This window comes from Coregonus clupeaformis, chromosome 27 (genome assembly GCF_020615455.1).
Source record: "Coregonus clupeaformis isolate EN_2021a chromosome 27, ASM2061545v1, whole genome shotgun sequence".
NCBI classification, from domain to species: Eukaryota; Metazoa; Chordata; class Actinopteri; order Salmoniformes; family Salmonidae; genus Coregonus; species Coregonus clupeaformis.
The window spans coordinates 21,107,676-21,134,138 of NC_059218.1; the positions used below are offsets into that span (position 1 = coordinate 21,107,676).

General features: G+C 48.4%; 1 protein-coding gene across 1 annotated transcript in view; it reads right to left on the reverse strand.

The window, feature by feature from the left end:
- LOC121541620 (matrix metalloproteinase-17-like) overlaps positions 1–26,463 on the reverse strand; it is a 100,281-nt gene that overhangs the window by 10,085 nt on the left and 63,733 nt on the right. The window contains exon 4 of the mRNA XM_041850778.1: positions 19,913–20,199. Coding sequence (XP_041706712.1) covers positions 19,913–20,199 — 287 coding nt within the window. The remainder of the gene's footprint in view (positions 1–19,912; positions 20,200–26,463) is intronic.

Here is a 26,463-nt window from a genome sequence, read left to right on the forward strand (position 1 = left end):
CATGGAAGGATGGACAGACTCTCATTAACCTGGGGAGCTGGAGACGATAGGTGACCGGGTTGATGCGACTCAGGATCTTGAATGGTCCCATGTAGCGTGGAGCAAGATTCCGAGAGTCCACTTTTAAGGGGAGATCACGGGTGGGCAGCCACACCCGTTGACCCGGTTAGAGGAGCCGCAGGGGCCTTCGGTGCCGGTTTGCCTGGTGTTGTTGTCGGACAGAGGAGTGGAGCAGGGAGGAACGCGCTCTAGTCCAGGTGCAGCAAAATCGTTGAATGAACGCCTCTGCTGAGGGCACCCCCGCTTCGGCCTCTTGTTCAGGAAATGGGGGGGGGGCAACCCGAACTGACACTTGAACTTGGGTAGTGCGATGAAATGGGCTGCCTTGGAGAACCGATCGACGACCACCAGGATAGTGGTAAGCCCTTGGGATGGAGGTAACCCCGTGATCAAGTCTAGGGACAGGTGGGACCAGGGCCAGTTGTGGATGGGCAAAGGTTGGAGCAACCCAGCCAGGTCGCGAGGACTTGCTTTGGGCACGGATGGAGCAGGTCGTAAGAAAGGATCTCACATCCTCAATCATGTTGGGCCACCAGAATTTCCGCCTAAGGAACTCCAGTGTCTGATTAACCACTGGATGCCCAATTAATTTAGAGGAGTGTCCCCATTGTAGTACTCGAGAACGGGCTGTTAGTGGGACCCCCACCGGGGTCAGGTTCTCGGGTCTGAGCTTGTCGGACCGTGGTCTCAAGAGCTCCCGGTTGCCTACATCATATTTGCGTTCCACTGGCGAGAACCGCTTGGAGAGAAAGGCACATGGGTGCAGTTTCCTGTCCCCCTCGTTCCGCTGTGAAAGGACCACCCCTGCTCCGGTATCCAGGGCGTCCACCTCTACCACGATGGGACGAGCAGAATCAGGATGAACGAGGATGGGTCTGGAAGTGAAACGTCCCTTGAGCCCCTCGAATGCCCTGTCAACCTTGGGTGTCCAGCAAAACTGGGTCTGGGATTGACGGGTTAGGGCTGTGAGTGGCGCTGCCACCGCACCAAAGTTGCTTATAAAACATCTGTAAAAATTGCAAACCCGATGAACCGCTGGCATTGTTTGAGTGAGGCGGGATGGGGCCAGTCGGTGACCGCCTTAACCTTTACGGGGTCCATTTAGATGCCGGCGGTAGAGATAATGTGGCCCAGGAATGAGACTTGGCATATGTGGAACTCACACTTCTCGATTTTGATGTACAGCTGACTCTGCAGGAGGCATCTCAGGACTTGGCGGACGTGCAAGATGTGTTCAAGAAGGGTCTTGGAGAAGATCAGGATGTCGTCGGGGGAAACAAAGACGAAATGATTCAACATGTCCCTAAGAGTCTCATTGACCAATGCTTGGAAGACTGCCGGTGAGTTCAATAATCCGAATGGCATGACTAAATAATCAGTGGCCACTAGGGGTGTTAAAGGCAGTTTTCCATTCATCGCTCTCCCTGATTCTCACCAGATTGTAAGCGTAGCGGAGGTCCAGTTTGGTGAAGAATTGGGCCCCTTGGGCAAGCTCCAAGGTGGAGGACATCAGGGGTAGGGGGTAACAGTTCTTAATCATAATCCTGTTCAGCCCTCTGTAATCGATGCAGGGACACAGACCCCCATCCTTCTTTCCCACGAAGAAGAAGCCTGCGCCGGCTGGGGATGTTGAGGAACAAATGAAGCCTGCCTCCAGCGACTCCCGGATGTAGTTGTCCATGGCTGCTGCTTCAGGGGCCGAGAGGGAGTAAAGACGACCCCGGGGAGGGGTTGAGCCAGGTAGGAGCTCTATAGCGCAGTCATATGGTCGATGAGGAGGGAGGGTGGCGGCTTGCCTCCTACTGAAGGATTCCCAGAGGTTGAAGTATTCGGGAGGGAGAGTGGAGAAGTCTTGGGCTTCAATGGATGCAGGGTGACGCGGAGAGCCTCTTAGTGGGGGTCTTAGGCATTTAATCTGGCAGTTATTTCCCCAGTCTAGTAGGTGTCCCGTTGGCCAGGAGAATAGTGGGTTGTTGTGCTAGCCAGGGGTACCCTAGGATAAGGGGGTTCTCGGGAGCAGTGATCAAAATAAATCTAAGAGTCTCTGAGTGTTTCACCCCGACCTGCAGTAGAATGGGCTTGGTCTGATATTACACCTGGCCGGAGCCGATGGGGCGTCCATCTTTGGCCTTGAATCTGCAGAGGGATGGGGCATTTCATGCAGAGGATTTGTAATTCTCTGGCGAGGTCCTGATCAATGAAATTATCCGCGGCCCCGGAGTCCACGAAGGCTTGAATATGGTGCTGATGGTTGTCCCAGTGTAGGGTCGTGGGTAGTGACAGACGGTGACTGGGTAGCCTGGGAGTCACTGCACAGCTCATCAGGGTCTCCCCTTGTCCTGGCGAGCCCCTGCGTTTCTCGTAAGCTCTGGGCATGTAGAACGGAGATGGCAGAGATCTCCGTAGTAGAGGCAGCAGCCTTTCCGCATGTGCCTGTCGCGTTCCTGTGGGCTCAGACATGTGCGTCCCAGCTGCATGGGCTCATGAGTGCTGGGCTCGGGGAGCTTGGGGTATTCGGGAAACCGGCATACTGGGATGCTGTCAAAGGGGTGCTGTCTCACTTGTTCTCGGATGCGGTTGTCGATCTTGATTTCCAGCGTTATCAGGGACTCAAGGTCCTCTCCCAGTTTCCGAGAGGCCAGTTCATCTTTGATAGAGTTAGACAGACCCCGGTGGAAGGCGGTGACCAGTGCCTCACTATTCCACCCACTCTCGACGGCGAGGGTGCAGATCTCAATGGCGAAGTCGGCCACTGGTCTTCTCGTCCGCCGACTGGGTGGTCGAAGACTCGTCGCAACTTGGAAGTGAAGGCTGTTAGCAAATCAAATTTTATTGGTCACATACACATATTTAGCAGATGTTATTGTGGGTGTAAAGAAATGCTATGGAGCTGCAGGATGGTGGCTGCTGTTCCCACACCATCGTTGCCCACACCAGGGCTTTGCCCGAGAGTAGAGAGAGGATATAGGCGATCTTGGCCCGATCGGTGTGGAACGAGGAGGGCTGTAGCTCGAACACCAGAGAGCACTGAGTGAGGAACCCCTTGCATCTTGCTGGGTGGCCATCATACTGTTCGGGGGCTGGGATCTTGGGTTCCCGGTGCAGGTTCCCTGGGGCATCTACGGCGATGTCTGGAGCACTGGGACTTGGGCAGTGGCTCCTCCTGGGTTGGGGGTGTGCAGTGGTTGGAGGGAGTCGGTAAGTGCCCGGAGAGTCTCTGATATTTGGGAGAGTTGTTCTTGCTGCCGCCCCAGCAGTGCTCCTTGGTGGGTTATAACGTTCTTGATCTGGTTGATCTCTGCTGGGTCCATGCTGGAGGCAGAAGCTTGCTGTGACATGATGAGGTAGGACCCAGGAGCAGAGAAGAGAACCAGATGAGGAACCAGTGGTTTAGAATAAACATAAATACTTTACTGGGAAAAAGTTAAACAGTAGGTAAAAGTAAAACTGGGAAAACAACAAACACTAGGACTCGAAAACGTACTCGGTAGACAAACATACATGGCAAACGAATCAAGCATCTACAAAGGGTAACAGAAAACACACCTCTCTTAAAAGGGAATCATAATTAGTAATAGAAAACACATGAGTGTCATAATAGTCTCTAGGGCGGTCTCTGCTGCCCTCTGGTGACAAGTGGAACCATGACAGGTCTCTGCCGCCCTCTGGTGACAGGTGGAAGCATGACGCTTATCTCCTGTTTCTGTAGCGTGAGGCAGTACACCCCCTGGACAGGACGCTAGTCTATTGCAAGGCCTTACTCCCAATCGATCTTCTTAATGCTGAGTGTCAAGCAAAAAGCAAATACTTTTTACAGTCTTTGGTACGACTCGGCCGGGGATCAAACTCCCAACCTTCCAATCTCAGGGCGGACACTTAGTTTTTTTCTCTTACTTCTGAACTCATCTTCATATAGTTACAGTTAAGAGGAGTGGCAGACAGGCACAGAGGCTTTTAATGCTTTTGGGGACATGGTGCAGAGAGATAGCTATGGAAATGCAGTCTGTGCCATGAGCTGTCAGTCACAGAGGAGCATTGAGGGACACCTGGAGAGAGTGCAGCATGCTAGAAATACCTCTTCTCTCCTCCATGCTCCTCTGTGACTGACACAAAAACAAAACCTGTTCGTCTGGCTCTGCTAAGCGAGACTAAGAGTTTTAACCTGTGGCTGAGAGATTTCAATTGCGGCTCCACCATCCACCAAAGTCAGTGTGGTGTGTGTGTGTTAGCTTGCCACAGCTAGCTAGGTTCCCTGGCGCTGTGTGTGTGGCTAGCTTTAGATTAGCACAGGCTTGGCTGCGGCTCAGTGTCATGCTCAAACACAGACAAATGAGAGAGTTGGTGATAGATTCACTCCTGGTTAGTGCAGCCACCAGAGCGATTAAAGTCCCAATACATGTTGTAATCTACAGGAGCACATTGTGCAGAAATGGAATGGAGAAATGGTGGAGAAGGAAGGGAGGGAAGGGAGGAAGGGATACAAGGATGGAGGGAGGTCATGGTACCATGGTGCCATTTCATTTACAAGGAGTATGCAGTGTGGAGGAGTTAGCGTCTGGGCTGGGATGGGTAGCAGCAGGGGGTTACAGAGAGAGGGAGAGAGAGCGTGCAGGCCAGATGGAGTCTGTCTGTCCCATTAGATTTGGGGATGGGACCCCTTTCTAAAAGCAAGCCACAGGTGTCCAGAAAAGGGTGCTGCTGGGAATGCTTTAGGAGTCTGTGGAGGATGATAGTAAAGGCTGTGTGTGTGATGAGAGGAACAATCCCCTATTCCCTCTTAGAGTCCTCTGTACACGGACTACAGCAAGTTCAGCCTTGTGACTATTTACTCAGCCAAAATGCTATCAGCTTTGTGGAACCTGACTCCATGCCCCTGTGACCATCTCTAAATATGAATAGGGCTCCATTCCGATGTCTCTCTCCACTCCTCAGGAGAGGGCTGCTGTTCCTCTGTGGTGAAGGTATACAGCCTGTTTGGCCACGGGGTGCATCCTGGTCCCCGAGGAGCCAGTCAGCCAGAGCAGGGAGACTAAATGACTGGCTGGCAGCTTGATAATGTGGATGAGCAGAGTGGAGCAATTTCCTCCCTCCAACGCTCTCTCTCTCTCTCTCTTCCCCTCTCCCTCTCCCTCTCCCTCTCCCTCTCCCTCTCCCTCTCTCTCTCTCTCTCTCTCTCTCTCTCTGCTCTCTCTCTCTCTCTCTCTCTCTCTCTCTCTCTCTCTCTCTCTCTCTCCCTCTTTCACACAAACATGAACACACTCAAGCATGCACACGCACACAGGCACGAATCGAAGCCAAATTGCGAAAGCCATCAAAAACACACCTGCTTAATGAGCCTTTTGTTTCGTCCACCGTAAGCAGTCTGCATTAGCGAGCAATCAGGGGCGAGATAATGAATAAAAGCAATCTGTCTGCTGTCAAAACAAAAACAGCCTTCCCCTGGCTCCACTTATGTGTCCCGGGCCCCAAGAGCCTACCCTGGCCACCACATTGGATGTCACCCCTTACAATCAACCAGTGGGGAGCAGAATGCTAGCGAACTTAAATGGAGCATTCAGCATTCTTCTAGCTCCGCTGTTCTCCAAATGTCCATTTTAAATTCAGTGTTAATTACACACATTAGCAGATGGCCCTCAAAGGGGGGAAAGTTCTAAGGTCCTGACAAGAACAATACACTGGGAGATGTTTTCAGAGAATAGGCAAGGGGCGAGAGAAAAAAAGGGTGAGAGGAAAAGCAATTACTCAAGTCTTATTCCTCTGATAACGTCCATCCTTCTTAAGAAGATTAGGGCCCTGGAAGTCTACTGAACCACCACGTTTCACTGCTAGCTCCTGACCTTACAAGTTTACAACCTCTCCAAAGATTATCGTCTTGTTGGAAAGTTGCAGCAACAACAACCCACTCCAATATCTAGGATACTGGGAAAAAAGCAAGGGCCAGGCCTTGAATCCTGTTACAGACTGACAGAAAAGGACCTAAATGAAAGAAGCACCTGCATGGCTCGCTATTATGACAGAAAACTAGGGACAACTAGTTAAGGTTTAACTCCCTTTTCTAACCCAAAGCACCAACAATGTTTTCATTACGCATGTCAAAGAACACAATCCTTCAGTATCGTAAACACAAAAATAACCATAACACACATACACAACACTTGCCAAGGTTAGGCATTGGTGTCAGTTTTAGTAAGAGATTTTTGAGGTTAGTATCCTACTGTGTGGAGGGACTAAGAGTCGCTGTGTTGACCCTACGGACTGTGAAGTTGAGAAGAAATTAAGAGATGTTTCATTAACTGGCTTTCCTGCGCCTCGGCCACTCACGTCTGCCACCAGAGAGTCAAGGCAAACACGAAACGCAAACAAACACAAATAAATCCAAGCGATGAAGGAGTAGGAAATTATACCAGAAATCAAGACGGTGGTTTGGGGTGTTTATTTGTTTCAGTAAAAGGGTTCATATCATAAGCAAATACTGGCGCGATCTCATTCCCTGTGTGGGTTGAAAAGGGTAAATCATCATATTCATCATCATCATTATCCTTCACTTCCACCTCCTCCTCCTCATCATCATTTATTAATGCAGTGTGCCAATGATGTGAAATGGCTTGGAGAGAGGCTGGATTTTCCAATCATCTTCCTTCACTTTCTCCCACATCATTGAATCCAACCCTCCATCCGCCAACCCTCTCAGTGTATTCCCCTGACCCCTACCGCCTCCCTCCTCCCTCCTCCCTCCCTCCCTGTCTGCTCCACCTGCCAGTCCCCGTGTAGGCAGCTGCTGCCTGCCTGCCCGGCCTGGTCAGGCCTGGTGGGAGCCCTAATTGGAGCAGACTGAGCCGCTGTCCAGGAGCATATGGCCCCCAGGCCTCCTGCAGGACAGTGGGAGACCAGGGCATGGCCTGGCAGCCTGGCCCCATCACCAGGCATACAAGCTGGGCCAGTCTGGATCACACAGCCCCGCTTCTCTCCTACCCCCACCTCCTACCCCCCACACTGAGGTCTGGGTCCCACAAGCAAGCATAGAAGGCCCTCGCTCGTCTGGCATTCGGCAAATCAGATCATGACTTGCTTCCTGTTTAAAAGCAGAAGCTGAAAAAGGAAGTACCCGCGATTCACTTCGTTGAGAAATGGTCACCAGAATCAGAGGTTATGCTTCAGGACTGCTTTGCTAGCACTGATTGGAATATGTTTAGAGACTACACTGATAACATCGACGAGCTAACCACCTCCATCACCGGCTTATTAGAAAACGCATCGGCGACGTTGTATCCACGGTGAGGGTTCGCTTCTTCCCCAATCAAAGGCCCTGGATTAACACCAAGGTTGGCATTAAACTAAAGAGCAGGGCTACCGCACACAGAGCTATCGCAGACAACCCTGATGCTACGGCCGAAGAGAGGAATAAGTACAAGAAGGCCCGCTATGATGTCTGCAGAGTCATCAAACGAGTAAAATAAAACTATAGGAAAATGGTGGAATCATTACACAGGCTCCGACGCCCGCCACATGTGGCAGGGGCTACTGTCTATTACGGATTACAAAGGAAGACCCAACCCCTCCTCAAAAAACCTACACTCGATCCCTCCGATGTCAACAACTACAGACCAGTATCCCTTCTTTCTTTTCTCTCCAAAACTCTTGAGCGTGCCGTCTCTAGCAAACTCTCCTGCTATCTCTCTCAGAATGACCTTCTTGATCCAAACCAGTCAGGTTTCAAGACTGGTCATTCAACTCAGACTGCTCTTTTCTGTGTCACGGAGGCTCTCCGCACTGCTAAAGCTAACTCTCTCTCCTCTGCTCTTATCCTTCTAGACCTATATGCTGCCTTTGATACTGTGAACCATCAGATCCTCCTCTCCACCCTCTCCGAGTTGGGCATCTCCGGCGCTGCTCACTCTTGGATTGCGTCCTACCTGACAGGTTGCTCCTACCAGGTGGCGTGGCGAGAATCTTTCTCCGCACCATGTGCTCTCACCACTGGTGTCCCCCAGGGCTCAGTTCTAGGCCTTCTCCTATTCTCGCTATACACCAAGTCACTTGGCTCTGTCATATCCTCACATGGTCTCTCCTATCATTGCTACGCAGACGACACACAATTAATTTTCTCTTTTCCTCCTTCAGATAACCAGGTGGCGAATCACATCTCTGCATGTCTGGCAGACTTATCAGTGTGGATGTCGGATCACCACCTCAAGCTGAACCTCGGCAAGACAGAGCTGCTCTTCCTCCAGGGGAAGGACTGCCCGCTCCATGATCTCGCCATCACGGTTGACAACTCCATTGTGTCCTCCTCCCAGAGTGCAAAGAACCTTGGCGTGACCCTGGACAACACCTTGTCGTTCTCCGCTAACATCAAAGCAGTGACCCGATCCTGCAGGTTCATGCACTACAACATTCGCAGAGTGCGACCCTACCTTACATAGAAAGCGGCACAGGTCCTAATCCAGGCACTTGTCATCTCCCGTCTGGATTACTGCAACTCGCTGTTGGCTGGGCTGCCTGCCTGTGCCATTAAACCCCTACAACTTATCCAGAACGCTGCAGCCCGTCTGGTGTTCAACCTTCCCAAGTTCTCTCATGTCACCCCGCTCCTCCGCACACTCCACTGGCTTCCAGTTGAAGCTCGCATCTACTACAAAACCATGGTGCTTGCCTACGGAGCTGTGAGGGGAACGGCACCTCCTTATCTTCAGGCTCTGATCAGACCCTACACCCAAACGAGGGCACTACGTTCATCCACCTCTGGCCTGCTAGCCCCCCTACCTCTACGGAAGCAAAGTTCCCGCTCAGCACAGTCAAAGCTATTCGCTGCTCTGGCACCCCAATGGTGGAACTAGTTCCCCCACGATGCCAGGACAGTGGAGTCACTGACCACCTTCCGGAGACACTTGAAACCCTACCTCTTTAAGAAATACCTGGAATAGTATAACAGTAATCCTTCTACCCCCCCTATCTTAAGTTATCTTAAGTTGAATGCACCAATTTGTAAGTCGCTCTGCATAAGCGTCTGCTAAATGACTTAAATGTAAATCTGCCTAACGATGCCTCTCTACCAGACGAACTCAATGTATTTTATGCACACTTTGACAACAACAACATCGAGCCGTGTGTGAGGGCCGTCACCGACCCAGAGGACTGGGTGATCTCGCTCTCTGAGGCCGGAGTGAGAAGGGTCTTTAATTAGGTCAACAGCCGCAAGGCCACAGGCCACACTGTATTCCAGGGCACGTTCTCAGAACATGCGCAGAACAGCTGGCAGGCATATTCAGGGTCATTTTAAACCTCTTCTTGTCCCAATCTACAATCCCCTCATGTTTTAAGATGATCACAATCACCCCTGTTCCTAAGAACTCTAAGGCTCATGCCACAATGATTACCGCCCTGTAGCACTCACTTCTATAATCATAAACTGCTTTGAGAGGCTGGTTATGGCACACATTAACTCCACCATCCCAGCCACCCTAGACCCACTCCAATTTGCCCCAACAGATCCATAGATGACGTAATCTCAATTGCTCTCCACACTGCCCTCACCCACCTAGATAAGAGGAATACCTATGTGAGAATGCTGTTCATTGACTAAAGCTCAGCGTTCAACACCATTATCCCCTCCAAGCTCGTCACCAAGCTTTAGACTCTGGGTCTGAACACCTCCCTCGGCTGTCTGGATCCTGGACATTCTGATGGGCCGACCCCAGGTGTTGAGGGTAGGCAACATCACCTCCACCACACTGACCCTTAATACAGGGGCCCCACAGGGGTGTGTGCTTAATCCCCTCCTGTATTCCCTGTTCACCCACGACTGTGTGGCCATGCACGACTCCAACACCATTATCAAGTTCGCTGACGACATGACAGTGGTAGGCCTGATCACTGGCGACGATGAGTCAGCCTACAGGGAGGAGGTCAGTGACCTGTGTGGTGCCGGAGTAACAACCTCTCCTTCAACGTCAGCAAGACCAAGGAGCTGATCGTGGACTACAGGAAACGGGGGGGCGAGCACACCCCCATCCACATCAACTGGGTGGCAGTGGAGCAGGTAGACAGCTTCAAGTTCCTCGGTGTCCAAATCACTAAAGACTTAAAATGGTCCAAACACACACGCACAGTCAAGAAGAAGGTGCGACAGTGCCTCTTCCCCTTCAGGAGGTTGAAAAAGTTTGGCATGGGCCCTCAAATCCTTAAAAGGTTCTACAGCTGTAACACTGAGAGCATATTGACTGGCTGCATCACTGCTTGGTATGGCAATAGCACCACCCTCGATCACATGGCGCTACAGAGGGTTGTGCGGACAGCCCAGTACATCACTTGGGCCGAGCTCCCTGCCATCCAGGACCTCTATATCAGGCGGTGTGAAAAGAAGGCCCATAAAATCGTCAAAGAACCCAACCACCCAAGCCATAGACTATTTTCTCTGCTGCTGCACGGCAAGAGGTACCGATGCATCAAGTCTAACACCAACAGGCTCTTGAACAGCTTCTATCCCCAAGCAATTAGACTAATAAATAGCTAATAAAATAGCTACACGGACCGAGTTTACCTTATATCTTTATTGACTGTTTATTTCAGTATTTGCACTCTCTCTATGCACACTCACACACACTGTCACTCCAACACACACACACAAACACTCACTCCATCATTTGCTCAGTAACACATTATTAACACATACAGTGCATTCGGAAAGTATTCAGACCCCTTCACTCTCTCCACATTTTGTTCTTACAGCCTTTTCCTAAAATTGATTAAATAAAAATGTTTACTCATCAATCTACACACAATATCCCATAGTGACAAAGTGAAAACAGATTTTTATACATTTTTGCAAATGTATTAAAAATAAAAAAAACTTTACTTAGGTATTCAGACCCTTTGCTATGAGACTCAAAATTGAGCTCAGGTGCATTCTGTTTCCATTGATCATCCTTGAGATATGTCTACAACTTGATTGCAGTCCACCTGTGGTAAAAAGATTTGGAAAGGCACACACCTGTCTATATAAGGTCCCACAGTTGACAGTGCATGTCAGAGCAAAAACCAAGCCATGAGGTCGAAGGAATTGTCCGTAGAGCTCCGAGACAGGATTGTGTCAAGGTACAGATCTGGGGAAGGGTACCAAAAAATGTCTACAGCATTGAAGGTCCCCAAGAACACAATGGACTCCATCATTCTTAAATGGAATAAGTTAGGAACCACCAAGACTCTTTCTAGAGCTTGCCACCTGGCCAAACGGAGCAATCGGGGAAGAAGGGCCTAGGTCAGGGAGGTGACCAAGAACCCGATGATCACTCTGACAGCGCTCCAGAGTTCCTCTGTGGAGATGGGAGAACCTTCCAGAAGGACAACCATCTCTGCAGCACTATACCAATCAGGCCTTTATGGTAGAGTGACCAGACGGAAGCCACTCCTCAGTAAAAGGAACATGTGTCAGGTTTGACGTGTATGCAGAAAACGAAGTCAAGCGCAGGACACCGAGCGACTGGCAGACGTACTTTACTAAACACAGTAATGAAAGTACAAAACAACAAAAACCTCCAAACAGGGAGGAACAACACTAGCATACAACAGCACTGCCGACCTAACGGAGAACAATCACACACACCAAACAATTGAGAGACAGGGGTATAAAGGGAATACAATCAACACTAATGGGACACAGGTGTACACAATACAGACCAATCTAGACAAACACCGAAACATAGATCGGTAGCAGCTAGTACTCCGGGGACGACGAACGCCGAAGCCTGCCCGAGCAAGGAGGAGGAGCAGCCTCGGCTGAATCCGTGACAGTACCCCCCCCCCTTGACGCGCGGCTCCAGCCGTGCGCTGACCCCGGCCTCGGGGACGGCCAGGAGGACGCGGAGCAGGGCGAGTCGGATGACTCCGGTGGTAATCCCTCAACATGGAGGGATCTAGGATGTCCCTCCTAGAGACCCAGCACCGTTCCTCCGGACCGTACCCCTCCCACTCCACGAGATACTGCAGGCCCCCCATCCGACGCCTCGAATCCAAGATGGAACGGACTGAGTACGCCGGAGCCCCCTCGATGTCCAATGGGGGCGGAGGAGCCTCTCGTACCTCACTCTCCTGGAGTGGACCAGCTACTACCGGCCTGAGGAGAGACACATGGAACAAGGGGTTAAAGCGGTAATTAATGGGCAGTTAGCATACCTCGTTCAATATCCTCAGGACTTTAAATGGCCCCACAAACCGCCTACCCAGCTTCCGGCAGGGCAGGCGAAGGGGCAGGTTTCGGGCCGAGAGCCAGACCCAATCTCCCGGTGCATACACCGGAGCCTCACTACGTTGGTGATCGGCACTCGCCTTCTGCCGCCTGATAGCCCGTTGCAGATGGACATGCGCAGCGTTCCATGTTTCTTCCGAGCGCCGAAACCACTCGTCCACCGCAGGGGCTTCGATCTGGCTCTGATGCCAAGGTGCCAGGACCGGCTGATAACCCAGCACACACTGAAAAGGCGTAAGGTTAGTGGAGGAGTGGCGGAGTGAGTTTTGGGCTATCTCCACCCAGGGGATATATCCCGACCACTCCCCCTGCCGGTCCTGGCAATAGGACCTCAGAAACCTACCCACATCCTGGTTCACTCTCTCCACCTGCCCATTACTCTCGGGGTGAAAACCAGAGGTAAGGCTAATCGAGACCCCCAGACGTTCCATAAACGCCCTCCAGACTCTAGAGGTGAACTGGGGACCCCGATCAGACACTATATCCTCAGGCACCCCGTAGTGCCTGAAGACGTGTGTAAACAGGGCGTCAGCAGTTTGTAGGGCTGTAGGGAGACCTGGCATAGGAATGAGATGGCAGGCCTTTGAAAACCAATCCACAACGACCAAGATCGTCGTGTTCCCCTGGGAGGGGGGAAGGTCCGTGACAAAATCCACCGATAGGTGAGACCACGGCCGTTGTGGAACGGGGAGGGGTTGTAACTTCCCTCTGGGCAGGTGTCTAGGTGTCTTACACTGGGCGCACACCGAGCAGGAGGAAACATAAACCCTCACGCCCTTAGCTAAAGTGGGCCACCAGTACTTCCCACTAAGCCAGTGCACTGTCCGACCAATACCAGGATGACCAGAGGAGGGTGACGTGTGAGCCCAATATATCAATCGATCACGAACCTCGAGCGGCACGTATTTCCGACCCTCTGGACATTGTGGGGGAGTAGGATCGGTACGTAACGCCCACTCGATGTCCGCATCAACCTCCCACACCACCGGTGCCACCAGACAAGACTCCGGAAGTATGGGAGTGGGCTCAATGGACCTCTCCCCTGTGTCATATAGTCGGGACAGGGCGTCTGCCTTAGTGTTCTGTGACCCTGGTCTATAGGTGAGCTTAAACACAAATCGGGTAAAAAACATAGCCCACCTTGCCTGGCGAGGGTTCAGCCTCCTTGCTGCCCGGATGTACTCCAGGTTACGATGGTCAGTCAAAATGAGAAAAGGGTGTTTAGCCCCCTCAAGCCAATGTCTCCACACCTTTAGGGCTTGAACCACAGCCAACAGCTCCCTGTCCCCCACGTTATAATTGCGCTCCGCCGGACAGAGCTTCTTAGAAAAGAAAGCACAGGGGCGGAGTTTTGGTGGCGTACCCGAGCGCTGAGACAGTACAGCACCGATCCCAGCCTCGGACGCATCCACTTCAACTTGGAACGCCAAAGAGGGATCCGGATGTGCCAGCACCGGAGCCGAGGTAAACAGGTCCTTCAGATGTCTAAAAGCCCTGTCCGCCTCAGCCGACCACTGCAGACGCACCGGACCCCCCTTAGCAGGGAGGTAATGGGAGCTGCTACCTGTCCAAAGCCCCGGATAAACCTCCGGTAGTAATTGGCAAAACCCAAGAACCGCTGCACTTCCTTCACTGTGGTGGGAGTCTGCCAATTACGCATGGCTGAAACGCGGTCAATCTCCATCTCCACCCCTGACGCGGACAACCGATGCCCCAGGAAGGAGATGGACTCCTGGAAGAACAGACATTTCTCCGCCTTCACATACAGGTCATGCTCCAACAGTCTACCAAGCACCCGACGCACCAGGGACACATGCTCGGCGCGTGTAGGGGAGTATATTAGAATGTCATCAATATACACCACTACACCCTGTCCATGCAAGTCCCGGAAAATCTAGTCCACAAACGATTGGAAGACTGAAGGAGCATTCATTAAACCGTATGGCATGACAAGGTACTCATAGTGACCCGAGGTTGTACTGAATGCTGTTTTCCACTCATCTCCCTCCCTAATGCGCACCAGGTTGTACGCGCTCCTGAGATCCAATTTTGTGAAGAATCGCGCCCCGTGTAATGACTCCGTCATACTAGCAATCAGAGGGAGAGGATAGCTGTATTTGATTGTGATCTGATTGAGACCACGGTAATCAATACACGGGCGTAAACCCCCATCCTTCTTCTTCACAAAAAAGAAACTCGATGACGCAGGGGAAGTGGACGGCCGTATGTATCCCTGTCCCAGAGATTCGGCGACATATATCTCCATAGCCGCCGTCTCCTCCTGAGACAGAGGATACACATGACTACGAGGAAGCGAAGCGCCTACTTGGAGGTCTATCGCACTATCCCCCTGTCGATGAGGTGGTAATTGAGTGCCAAATCGGCATACTCAGGTGGAATGTGCATGGGGGGAACTTGGTTCGGACTTTCCACCGTCGTTGCCCCTACGGAAACACCTACACACCACCCGAAACACTGATCAGACCATCCCTTGAGAGCCCTCTGTTGCCATGAAATGTTGGGGTCATGAGATATCAACCAGGGAAGTCCCAACACCACGGGAAACGCAGGAGAATCAATAAAATACAAACTAATTATCTCCTCATGGCCCTCCTGCGTTTTCATCTTGAGAGGGGCTGTGACTTCCCTAATCAATCCTGACCCCAAAGGGCGGCTATCTAGGGCATGGATGGGGAAGGGCACATCAACGGGCACAATAGGAATCCCTAACTTATAGGTGAACTGCCAATCTATAAAATTCCCAGCTGCACCTGAATCTACTAGCGCCTTATGCTGGGAATGAGGAGAAACCTCGGGAAACACAACTTTAATACACATATGCGCAACAGAGAGCTCTGGGTGAGTTGGGTGCCTACTCACCTGGAATGACTCATCAGTGCGCTGCCTACCGCCTCGATTCCTAGGAGACCCTGCCCAGCACCGACCAGCAGTGTGTCCTCTGCGGCCACAGTTGGTGCAGGAGACGGCCTCCTTCCTGGTCTCTCTCCTGGTCTCCCTAGCACCAGCACCTCCGAGCTCCATAGGGGTCGGCTCGGAAGTGCTGGGGGATGGAATGGACGGCCCTGAATCCGGACGTCCGCGGGTAGCCAACAGGGTATCCAGGCGAATTGACATGTCCACCAGTTGGTCGAATCTGAGGTTGGTGTCCCTGCAGGCCAATTCCCGACGCACGTCCTCCCTCAGGCTACATCTGTAGTGGTCGATGAGGGCCCTCTCATTCCATCCCGTGTTGGCAGCCAGCGTCCGGAAGTCCAGTGCGAACTCCTGTGCGCTCCTCCTCCCCTGCCTGAGGTGGAATAGCCGCTCACCTGCCGCCTTACCCTCTAGTGGATGATCGAAAACTGCCCTGAAGCGGCGGGTGAACTCCGCATAGTTGACAGTAGCGGCGTCTATTCCCCCCCACTCGGCGTTGGCCCACTCCAGCGCCTTGCCGGACAGGCAGGAGATGAGGGCGGACACGCTCTCGTATCCCGAGGGCACCGGGTGGATGGTTGCCAGGTAGAGTTCAACCTGGAGCAGGAAACCCTGACACCCGGCAGCTGTGCCATCATAAGCCCTCGGGAGTGAGAGCCGCATCCCACTGGACCCCGGAGGTGAAACGATGGGCAACGCCGATGGTGGTGGTATCGTCGGAGGAGGTGTAGGCAGACCCCCTCTTTCCCATCGCTCCATAATGCTCACCACCTGTTCCATGGTGGTGCCGAGAGCCTGGATCATGGCCGCTTGTTGTTCGACGCGTTCCTCCATTGATCCAGCTGGCACCGCCGTTCCTGCTGACTCCATGTGTAGGTGTGTGATTCTGTCAGGTTTGATGTGTATGTGGAAAACTAAGTCAAGCGCAGGACACAGAGCGACTGGCAGACGTACTTTACTAAACACAGTAATGAAAGTACATAACAACAAAAACCTCCAAACAGGGAGGAACAACACTAGCATACAACAGCACTGCCGACCTAACGGAGAACAATCACACACACCAAACAAATGAGAGACAGGGGGTATAAAGGGAATACAATCAACACTAATGGGACACAGGTGTACACAATACAGACCAATCTAGACAAACAGCTAGTACTCCGGGGACGACGAACGCCGAAGCCTGCCCGAGCAAGGAGGAGGAGCAGCCTCGGCTGAATCCGTGACAACATGACAGCCTGCTTGGAGTTTGCCAAAAAACACCTAAAGGACTCTCAGACCATGAGAAACAAGATTCTCTGGTCTGATGAAACCAAAATTGAACTCTTTGGCCTGAATGCCAAGCGCCACGTCTGGAGGAAACCTGGCACCATCCCTACGGTGAAGCATGGTGGTGGCAGCATCATGCTATGGGGATGTTTTTCAGCGGCAGGGACTGGGAGACTAGTCACGATCAAGGGAAAGATGAACAGAGGAAAGTACAGAGAGATCCTTGATGAAAACCTGCTCCAGAGCGCTCAGGACCTCAGACTGGGGCGAAAGTTCACCTTCCAACAAGACAACGACCCTAAGCACACAGCCAAGACAATGCAGGAGTGGCTTCAGGACAAGTCTCTGAATGTCCTTGAGTGGCCCAGCCAGAGCCCGGACTTGAACCCGATCGAACATCTTTGGAGAGACCTGAAAATAGCTGTGCAGCAACGCTCCCCATCCAACCTGACAGAGCTTGAGAGGATCTGCAGAGAAGAATGGGAGAAACTCCCCAAAGAAATGTGTGCCAAGTTGTAGCATCATCCCTAAGAAGACTCGATCTCTGCCAAAGGTGCTTCAACAAAGTACTGAGTAAAGGGTCTGAATACTTTTGATTTATTTATAAATTTGCAAACGTATAAAAACCTGTTTTTGCTTTGTCATTATGGGGTATGGTGTGTAGATTGATGAGGGAAAAAAACAATTTAATCAATTCTAGAATAAAGCTATAACATAAAAAAATGTGGTAAAAGTCAAGGGATCTAAATACTTTCCGAATGCACTGTACATTTATACTGACTCTACACACCCGCACACCCACTCACATACAAGCTGCTGCTACTCTGTTCATCTTACAGTGAGGGAAAAAAGTATTTGATCCCCTGCTGATTTTGTACGTTTGCCCACTGACAAAGAAATGATCAGTCTATCATTTTAATGGTAAGTTTATTTGAACAGTGAGAGACAGAATAACAACAAAAACATCCAGAAAAACCCATGTCAAGAATGTTAGAAATTGATTTGCATTTTAATGAGGGAAATAAGTATTTGACCCCCTCTCAATCAGAAAGTTTTCTGGCTCCCAGGTGTCTTTTATACAGGTAACGAGCTGAGATTAAAGGGAGTGCTCCTAATCTCAGCTTGTTACCTGTATAAAAGACACCTGTCCACAGAAGCAATCAATCAATCAGATTCCAAACTCTCCACCATGGCCAAGACCAAAGAGCTCTCCAAGGATGTCAGGGACAAGATTGTAGACCTACACAAGGCTGGAATGGGCTACAAGACCATCGCCAAGCAGCTTGGTGAGAAGGTGACAACAGTTGGTGCGATTATTCGCAAATGGAAGAAACACAAAAGAACTGTCAATCTCCCTCGGCCTGGGGCTCCATGCAAGATCTCACCTTGTGGAGTTGCAATGATCATGAGAACGGTGAGGAATCAGCCCAGAACTACACAGGAGGATCTTGTCAATGATCTCAAGGCAGCTGGGACCATAGTCACCAAGAAAACAATTGGTAACACACAACGCCGTGAAGGACTGAAATCCTGCAGCGTCCGCAAGGTCCCCCTGCTCAAGAAAGCACATATACAGGGCCGTCTGATGTTTGCCAATGAACATCTGAATGATTCAGAGGAGAACTGGGTGAAAGTGTTGTGGTCAGATGAGACCAAAATTGAGCTCTTTGGCATCAACTCAACTCGCCGTGTTTGGAGGAGGAGGAATGCTGCCTATGACCCCAAGAACACTATCCCCACCGTCAAACATGGAGGTGGAAACATTATGCTTTGGGGGTGTTTTTCTGCTAAGGGGACAGGACAACTTCACCACATCAAAGGGACGATGGACGGGGCCATGTACTGTCAAATCTTGGGTGAGAACCTCCTTCCCTCAGCCAGGGCATTGAAAATGGGTCGTGGATGGGTATTCCAACATGACAATGACCCAAAACACACGGCCAAGGCAACAAAGGAGTGGCTCAAGAAGAAGCACATTAAGGTCCTGGAGTAGCCTAGCCAGTCTCCAGACCTTAATCCCATAGAAAATCTGTGGAGGGAGCTGAAGGTTCGAGTTGCCAAACGTCAGCCTCGAAACCTTAATGACTTGGAGAAGATCTGCAAAGAGGAGTGGAACAAAATCCCTCCTGAGATGTGTGCAAACCTGGTGGCCAACTACAAGAAACGTCTGACCTCTGTGATTGCCAACAAGGGTTTTGCCACCAAGTACTAAGTCATGTTTTGCAGAGGGGTCAAATACTTATTTCTCTTATTAAAATGCAAATCAATTTATTCCAACATGACAATGACCCAAAACAGTCTCCCGAGTGGCGCAGTGGTCTAAGGCACTGCATCGCAGTGCTAGCTGTGCCACTAGAGATCCTGGTTCGAATCCAGGCTCTGTCGTAGCTGACCGCGACCGGGAGACCCATGCGACGGCGCACAATTGGTCCAGGGTAGGGGAGGGAATGGCCGGCAGGGATGTAGCTCAGTTGGTAGAGCGTGGCGTTTGCAACATCAGGGTTGTGGGTTCGATTCCCATGGGGGGCCAGTATGAAAAAATATATAAAAAAAATAATGAATGCACTCACTAACTGTAAGTTGCTCTGGATAAGAGCGTCTGCTAAATGACGTAAATGTTATTGATTGTTGGGTTTTGAGTTAGCAAGAAAAGGCATTTCACTGTACTTGTACGTGTGACATTAAAACTTGAAACCTGAAACTTGGGTCGGTTTTTCTTTGGGAGGGTGATAGATCTGTCCTGCCCTGTTGGAGAGGTAATGGGTGCAGCATACATCACACATTACATCACCTCTCCAGATGTGTTTGACTGTCTATCTTTGGATTTATTGGGCTTGGCTAGAGTGGAACATGATTCTATAAACTGTAGGATCTGCACTTCAGGGTGCTCTCAGCGGTTCTAGTCTCATCATAGATGGGGAGACAAACATTTTCCAAAACTGTCTGCGCTCGCCTGCCACCCTCTTCCTCCTTCTGTCTCAGGAAGGAAGTAGAGGTAAGGGCATAACAGAGAAGGCATTTCTTTCTCCATCAGAGATGGACAGGGAGGGAGCGATGGGGAGCCACCTTGAGTCCACTCAGTCTGATGAGAATGGGAGAGGGGAGTGGGAAGAGGTGGTGGACAGTCCTCAGCCGAGCAGCAGCAGGCAGACTTAATGATTCATGAGAGCATCCCTGTGTCTGGGAGCATTTAGTAGATCTGACTGACCCATGGCTGACCGACCAACCACTGTTGCTGCAAGGTGTCACTGGTCATCACACACACGCACGCACCCACGTGCAAACTCCTGGAAATGTACTTCATACACAGAAATATAATGAACAAATGAACATGATATCACATACAATACATGTACAATACACACTAGTCACTGAAGGCACAGTAAACCACCAACCACTCACCTGGTGATCTGAAGGTCCAGGCTTCATCATCATCAAAGTGGGTGTCCCCTGCCGTGAACCTCTCTCCTGGGAAGAAGGCGTGTGCCACGGTGCCTCCCGGCCCATCGAAAGGGTACCCGTCGTTGTGGTCTGCCTTGGTGAAGTCGATCTGGATGTCTGCGTCGTTCCCCGCCACTTCGTGGAAGTTGAGGGGTGAGATGTCACTCCAGACCTTGAGGGCATAGTACATGAGAGCTCGTACCGTATCTCTACCCAACAGAGGAGACTCCTTAGGAAAGGTACGAATCCTGGAGGAGGAGAGGAGAAGAGAAGAGAAGAGGGAGAGGGGACCAGATGGGAGAAGAGGAGAGGGGAAGAAGGAGAGGATGAGAGGAGTAGAGTGGAAGCAGATGGAAGTAAACACAGGGGTAGAGGAGGACAGGGAGAGAGGAGGGTCAGGTAAGAGAGGATAAAAAAGATAAGAGGAGGGGAGAGAGTGAGAGTGAGAGGTCAAAATGAGAATAAAGTACAAGTACACTGGCAGAGCTGCATTCACTGTTCAACAAAATGTTAGCTGATGGCAAACGATTGCCAGCTCATGTATGATTATATGGCTTGTTTGCAGATACCCACTGATTGTATCTCCTTTTCCATTTCATGGCTTGGTGAGCCCTCGCAGTGGAAAACAGATTGACCATAGTGTTAGAATACATCAACATCTTTGAACTGAGTTGCGGAGAGAGAGGAGAAAGACTCTTTTGAATAAACAGTGGGGCAGTCATACTCTTGCCCTCTCCTACCCCTCTTCTCTCACTCTCCTCTGTGTGTGTGTTTGTCCAAAGCGCACAGAGGGTGATTGGGAAGCCACTGTGCCACTCCCACACACACTAATCCCTCTCCTGCGAGGGCCATTTGTCCTCTCCACCCCAGACCAGATCGGTAGGAAATTAATTTAAAGTTCACCTGTTAAAACTTGAGCCCCGCTAGGAGTCCCACACACAGACCCACACACACAGAGTGGGATTCACTTAGGTAGCCATACTCCATTCTCTATCCACTAAGACCAGGACTATCACGTTCCCTATCAACAACCCCAGACTGAACACACACTCAATAGCATTATTACAGGTGCTTGGGCTGCCGTAGCGTAGTAATAGTAGCCTGCTAGCCAAGGTCAGCGGTAGCCTCCCCTGCATCACAGATGCACCTTAGAGACTGCTGCCCTATGTACAGAGTCTAGATCTGACAAGCGAGGAATGTGATTTCCCCAATTTCTTTGAGCATACAATATTTGTTTTGTGCAGTCATTGTTGTTCATCTTTATCGAGGCTGTCAATAATTTTGGACCCCACTTTATATAGAGACATTAAACACTGGACCATTTATTTTAGACGGTTTTTCACACTTCTAATAAACGTACAGTGAGCTCCAAAAGTATTGGGACAGTGACACATTTTTTATTGTTTTGGCTCTGTACTCCAGCAGTTTGGATTTGACCTGATATAATGACTATGTAGCATGTCTCTGTATCATACGCAAACTGTCAGCTTTAATTTGAGGCTATTTTCATCCATATCGGGTGAACCGGTTAGAAATTACAGCACTTCTTGTACATAGTCCCCCCATTTTAGGGGACCAAAAGTATTGGGACAAGTTCACTTATATGTGTATTAAAGTAGTCAAAAGTTTAGTATTTGGTCCCATATTCCTAGCACACAATGATTACATCAAGCTTCTGACACTACAAACTTGTTGGATGCATTTGCTGTTTGTTTTGGTTGTGTTTCATAGAAATGAATGGTAAATAATGTATTTTGTCATTTTGGAGTCATTTTTATTGCAAATAAGAATGGAATATGTGAATAATGTCAATAATGATGAGTGAGAAAGTTACAGACGCACAAATATCATACCCCCAAGACATGCTAACCTCTCACCATTACAATAACAGGGGAGGTTAGCATTTTCTGGGGGGGATGATATTTATGCCTCTGTAACTTTTCTACCAACTCCTGAGAAGTGCGTAGGAAAGCCATACGCAAGAAGGGTGTAATTTCCTAAATCGGAATCGGGCCTTATATGAATAAGAATCTGGCATATAACCAGTATATAAATAAGAATCCAGTATATAAATATGCAGTGTGTATAAACAGTGTGGCTCCCTTTAAATACAGTGTACCTTTTAGTTTGAATTTTGTCAACAGACTCAATTGAATATATTGAGAAAACGTGTTCAGAATATTAGGGATCAATGAAAGAAAGCCATATAAATATATGTATATTTGTCTTTGTTTTAGCACCAATAGGTAGATTGAAAAATACTCTGATGTTTTAGATTATTTAGGGTTAGGAAAGTATTTATGAATCATAAAAAACAGGTTTGGAGAGCTTTTATGCACAAAAGAAAGAAAACGGTGGTTTGATACATTCTGAAAATTGCCACATTCAGTTCTTTAACCCATGGTACTGTTGCAAGATTAGCGTAAATATAATTATAATAGGGAGAATAGTGTACAATAGTAGGCTATACCCTCATCTATTGCCTGCACTAACAATGGAACTGTGTTTTGACACAGCCAAGTATTGCATCATGCGTCAGGTTCAAACTGTTACGGCTTGGTCTGTGTTCCGCTCCATAATGATTTAATTAGCCTGGATGTCTGTTTTTTTATATTATCAACTGTTACTAATGATCCTCAGGAACAACCACATGGCCGTGACGGCGTTTACACAGGAAGCAAATTAAGGTAAACTAAACCATTTAATTAAATATAATGATAATGTAGCCTACACCAACTGAAGGAAACATACAGTAAATTGGCAGTTGAATATGTGTTGTTATTAGGCCTGCTGACGGTCGATACTGATATTGGCTAATATTTAACATGATAAAAATAGGAGACAGAGAAAGTCGGGCTAGCCTATAATTAAGACATTCGAGAGTCCCCATCCCTGCAAGTTAAAATACAATTTAAATTATGCATAATGGCACAGCATTTCATAAACTTTACTGTGGGAAAGTTATGTTGATATGCTTCTGATTTTGCTGCCATATGACTGATTTCACATTTGTCTCCAGCGATTATTAAGGTAAAATATATCTAAAACAAATGTCATTTATATTTACAATTCCCTTATCCAAATGGATTACTAATTTACCTAGCACTTATCAATAGCTCTTATCAAGGTGTAAATTACAGTGCATGGAGAATGGTGTTATTTCTATCTGAAAAGATCAAGTAGATGCTTTTTCCTCTTGGAAACGGTAGGTTTTCTAGACCTTATTCATGGTTTCCTCATGCGTAAAGGTGGTGGAATTATTAGCGAATTAAGTCAAGGTCAGAATATGGCGTATCTGTAGACACACCTCCACCATACCTTAATTTATTCGATCTCCACCCAAAACGAATAGCAGGTGAATAGCACACTATTCTCATGCTTAAAGGGATACTTCGGGATTTTGCCAATGAGGCCCTTTTATCTTCTTCCCCAGAGTCAGATTAACTCGTAGATACCATTTTTATGTATCTGTGTCCAGTATGAAGAAAGTTTCAAGAGCCAATGCTAACTAGCTTTAGTGCAATGACTGGAAGTCTGCTAGCAGATACCCATAGACTTCCAGTCATTGCGCTAACGCTAGATAGCAATTGCGCTAGCGGTAGTTAGCAACTTCTTTCAAATGGCATGCAGAGACATAAAAATGGAATCCATGAGTTCATCTGACTCTTGGGAAGTAGATAAAGGGCATCATTGCCAAAATCCCTAAATATCCCTTTAAGTTCAAGGTCAGAATACACAGAGAGAAAAGTGCATAAAAAGGGAATTACGTTCAATTCACGCTTGCTTAACTCGGGTCGGAATCGGGCCCATACTGTGTTCTTCACATTGCTCATTCTAATATATGTACTACTTAGTGGCGATTTTAGCATGTAAATCTTGGTGGGGCAAACAAAGCAACAAATTGTGGGATGCATGCCAGCAAAGCCACTACACAACACAACACTAAACAATACAGTAATTGCACTATAACGGTGACAAACGGTGCCCACAAACTGTTAGGGCCTACATAAAGCTGTCCCAACAGCAGAGTCCCAACAGCAGCCCCAACACCTTACCACTGCTACACCTGGCAATCAGCGGAGCCTTGTCTGGCAGTGAAACAGTTCATTCAGCCTCATTTACTGCCTTAAAAAAATATATAGCTGATATGGCTGACTTGCTTAAACAAATGTGGTTTCTACTGACAATTGAGATGTACAAACTATGGCATAAGGGGACGACAAGCGGATAAGAGGCAATCCATATTTTCCCAGTCAGAGCTAGTTTTTCCCGAGTTCCCAATTGTCTTGAACTCACTGAAGTCAGATTTCGCAGTTCCGAGTTAACAGTTGTTTATGTCCAATGGCCGATGAGCACCGATACGTTTTATCTATAATTTCTCTTCATTATTTCTCTTCATATGACAAGGATTAAAAAGGATTTGCCAGTAGATTGTGGACTTGATTCATGATGATGACTGCTAGCTAAGATTTTGAAAGTATGATGTTGACATGATCAGTCCAATCAAAGCTACTGTAGATATAACGTGATTTGTTTTCATTTTATCTGTGGCCAATGACCTTGAGTCTTCTTGGATGGGCACTTCTAATGTAACTCTATGGCAGCACCCAAGGGGCTTGAATTTTCGAGCTCTACCCTTAGACTTGCCGGTGATGAAGTGTCCCCATGAGTGACAGAACACAGCCAATCACGGCGCAACTAGAACATTACCAACACCTACGCTCCGTATTTTCCGCTGGCTGCCCCACCACCACCACCACAGAAAGCACTGAGCTAGGCTGAAACGCCTGCATTTTGGAGCTGCCTTACTCAAGAAAGCAAAAAATGTGGCACCTGCCTTAAATGACGGGTCGCCACTGCTACTACTGTACATTTAATTTTGTTTTGTTATACACACCGCCTGTATTTATATACTGGATTGTTAACATAGCTCACTGTAATATATCTTCTGTGGTACATATCATTCTAAGTATATATTTTTGATGTATATATGCATAAATTGCATTTGGATTACTGATACAGTGTTACTTGGGTTGTTAACTGGATTCGTCCTGACATTCGTGATTTCTTGCTTCTAGTCTTGATTATTATTTGTTTTCTATTGCTCTATTATTATTTAGTTAGACATTTTTTGCGGCACTGTTAGACGCTAGTAACACAAGCATTTTGCTGCACCTGCTATAAAGTCTGCTAAACTGTGTACGCAACCCATAAACTTTGATTTGATTTGAGTGAGGTAACCTTTCAGGCCCTGAGCCTGACACGCTGACACTTTCGCCAGCCATGAGTATGTACCCATTATGGTGTCACATCATTGAAGGTGCCGAGAGGGCAAGGCAACTGGAGGCTATCTGTATGTGTGTGTGTGTGTGTATGGAGACACAAGGTTGTGACACACAAAGGGATCTTTGAACCTGAGCTGTAATTTGACTGAGGGAGTTTAGTTGAATTTAGGAAGAGGGTACCAGACCTGCTCACGCACCACACCCGTACGCATATGTGATAGAATTAAAAGTACATTAATAATAACAAAATAATAATACAGAATCATAATGTGTACCAGTAAGTAATATGCGGTTCATTTATCTAAATGCTGATTATACGATCTGTGTGCTCTACTGATCTGTGTGCTCCAGTATGGAAAAAAATTAAAATGTATGCACTCACTAACTGTAAGTCGCTCTGGATAAGAGCGTCTGCTAAATGACTAAAATGTAAAATGTAAATGTAAATGCTCTATTGATGTCTGATCTGAGTTTAATTCCTATAGGGGCGCACAGGACTTCCCAGCTCACTCAATACAAGTGACTTGAAGCCGAAGCTACATCTATGAATGCGATTTCGAATGTGTTTTTTCATGTCAGAATGTTACAGATGTTACTGTGTGTTATTTAGTCAGTAGCAAAGATGTTTAAAACATTACATGTGTTATTTTTATGTTTAGACCACCTCGAAATTAGCCGTTTTTCTAGCTTGCTTGCTAAAAGACTGCTCACTTGCACAAGGTGAATTCGTGATCAGAGCATGCCCGAGAGAGACCGCGCACAGCTCCTGTGTGTGTGGGTGAATGGGAACAATCAAAAACGTTCTGTTGTTGTAATCTAAAGCACTAAATACAAATTAATACAAGGTTATACATGTTTTTGTTATTAGGATGACAAAATAAATATAGGAACAGTATATACAAGGATATTTAATGGTGATAATAAATAGTGGGATACGTGATGCATTTAAAAAGGTTAAAAGGTTTGTCATTGCATTTCATAGTGTCAATTTAAAGAGGGATAATAAAGGAATCATTGTTATGTATAAATGAGACTACTGGTTTCTTGAACAATTGTAATAGCTACAGTGAGGGAAAAAACAGAATAACAACAAAGAAATCCAGAAAAATGCATGTCAAAAATGTTATGAATTGATTTGCATTTTAATGAGGGAAATAAGTATTTGACCCCTCTGCAAAACATGACTTAGTACTTGGTGGCAAAACCCTTGTTGGCAATCACAGAGGT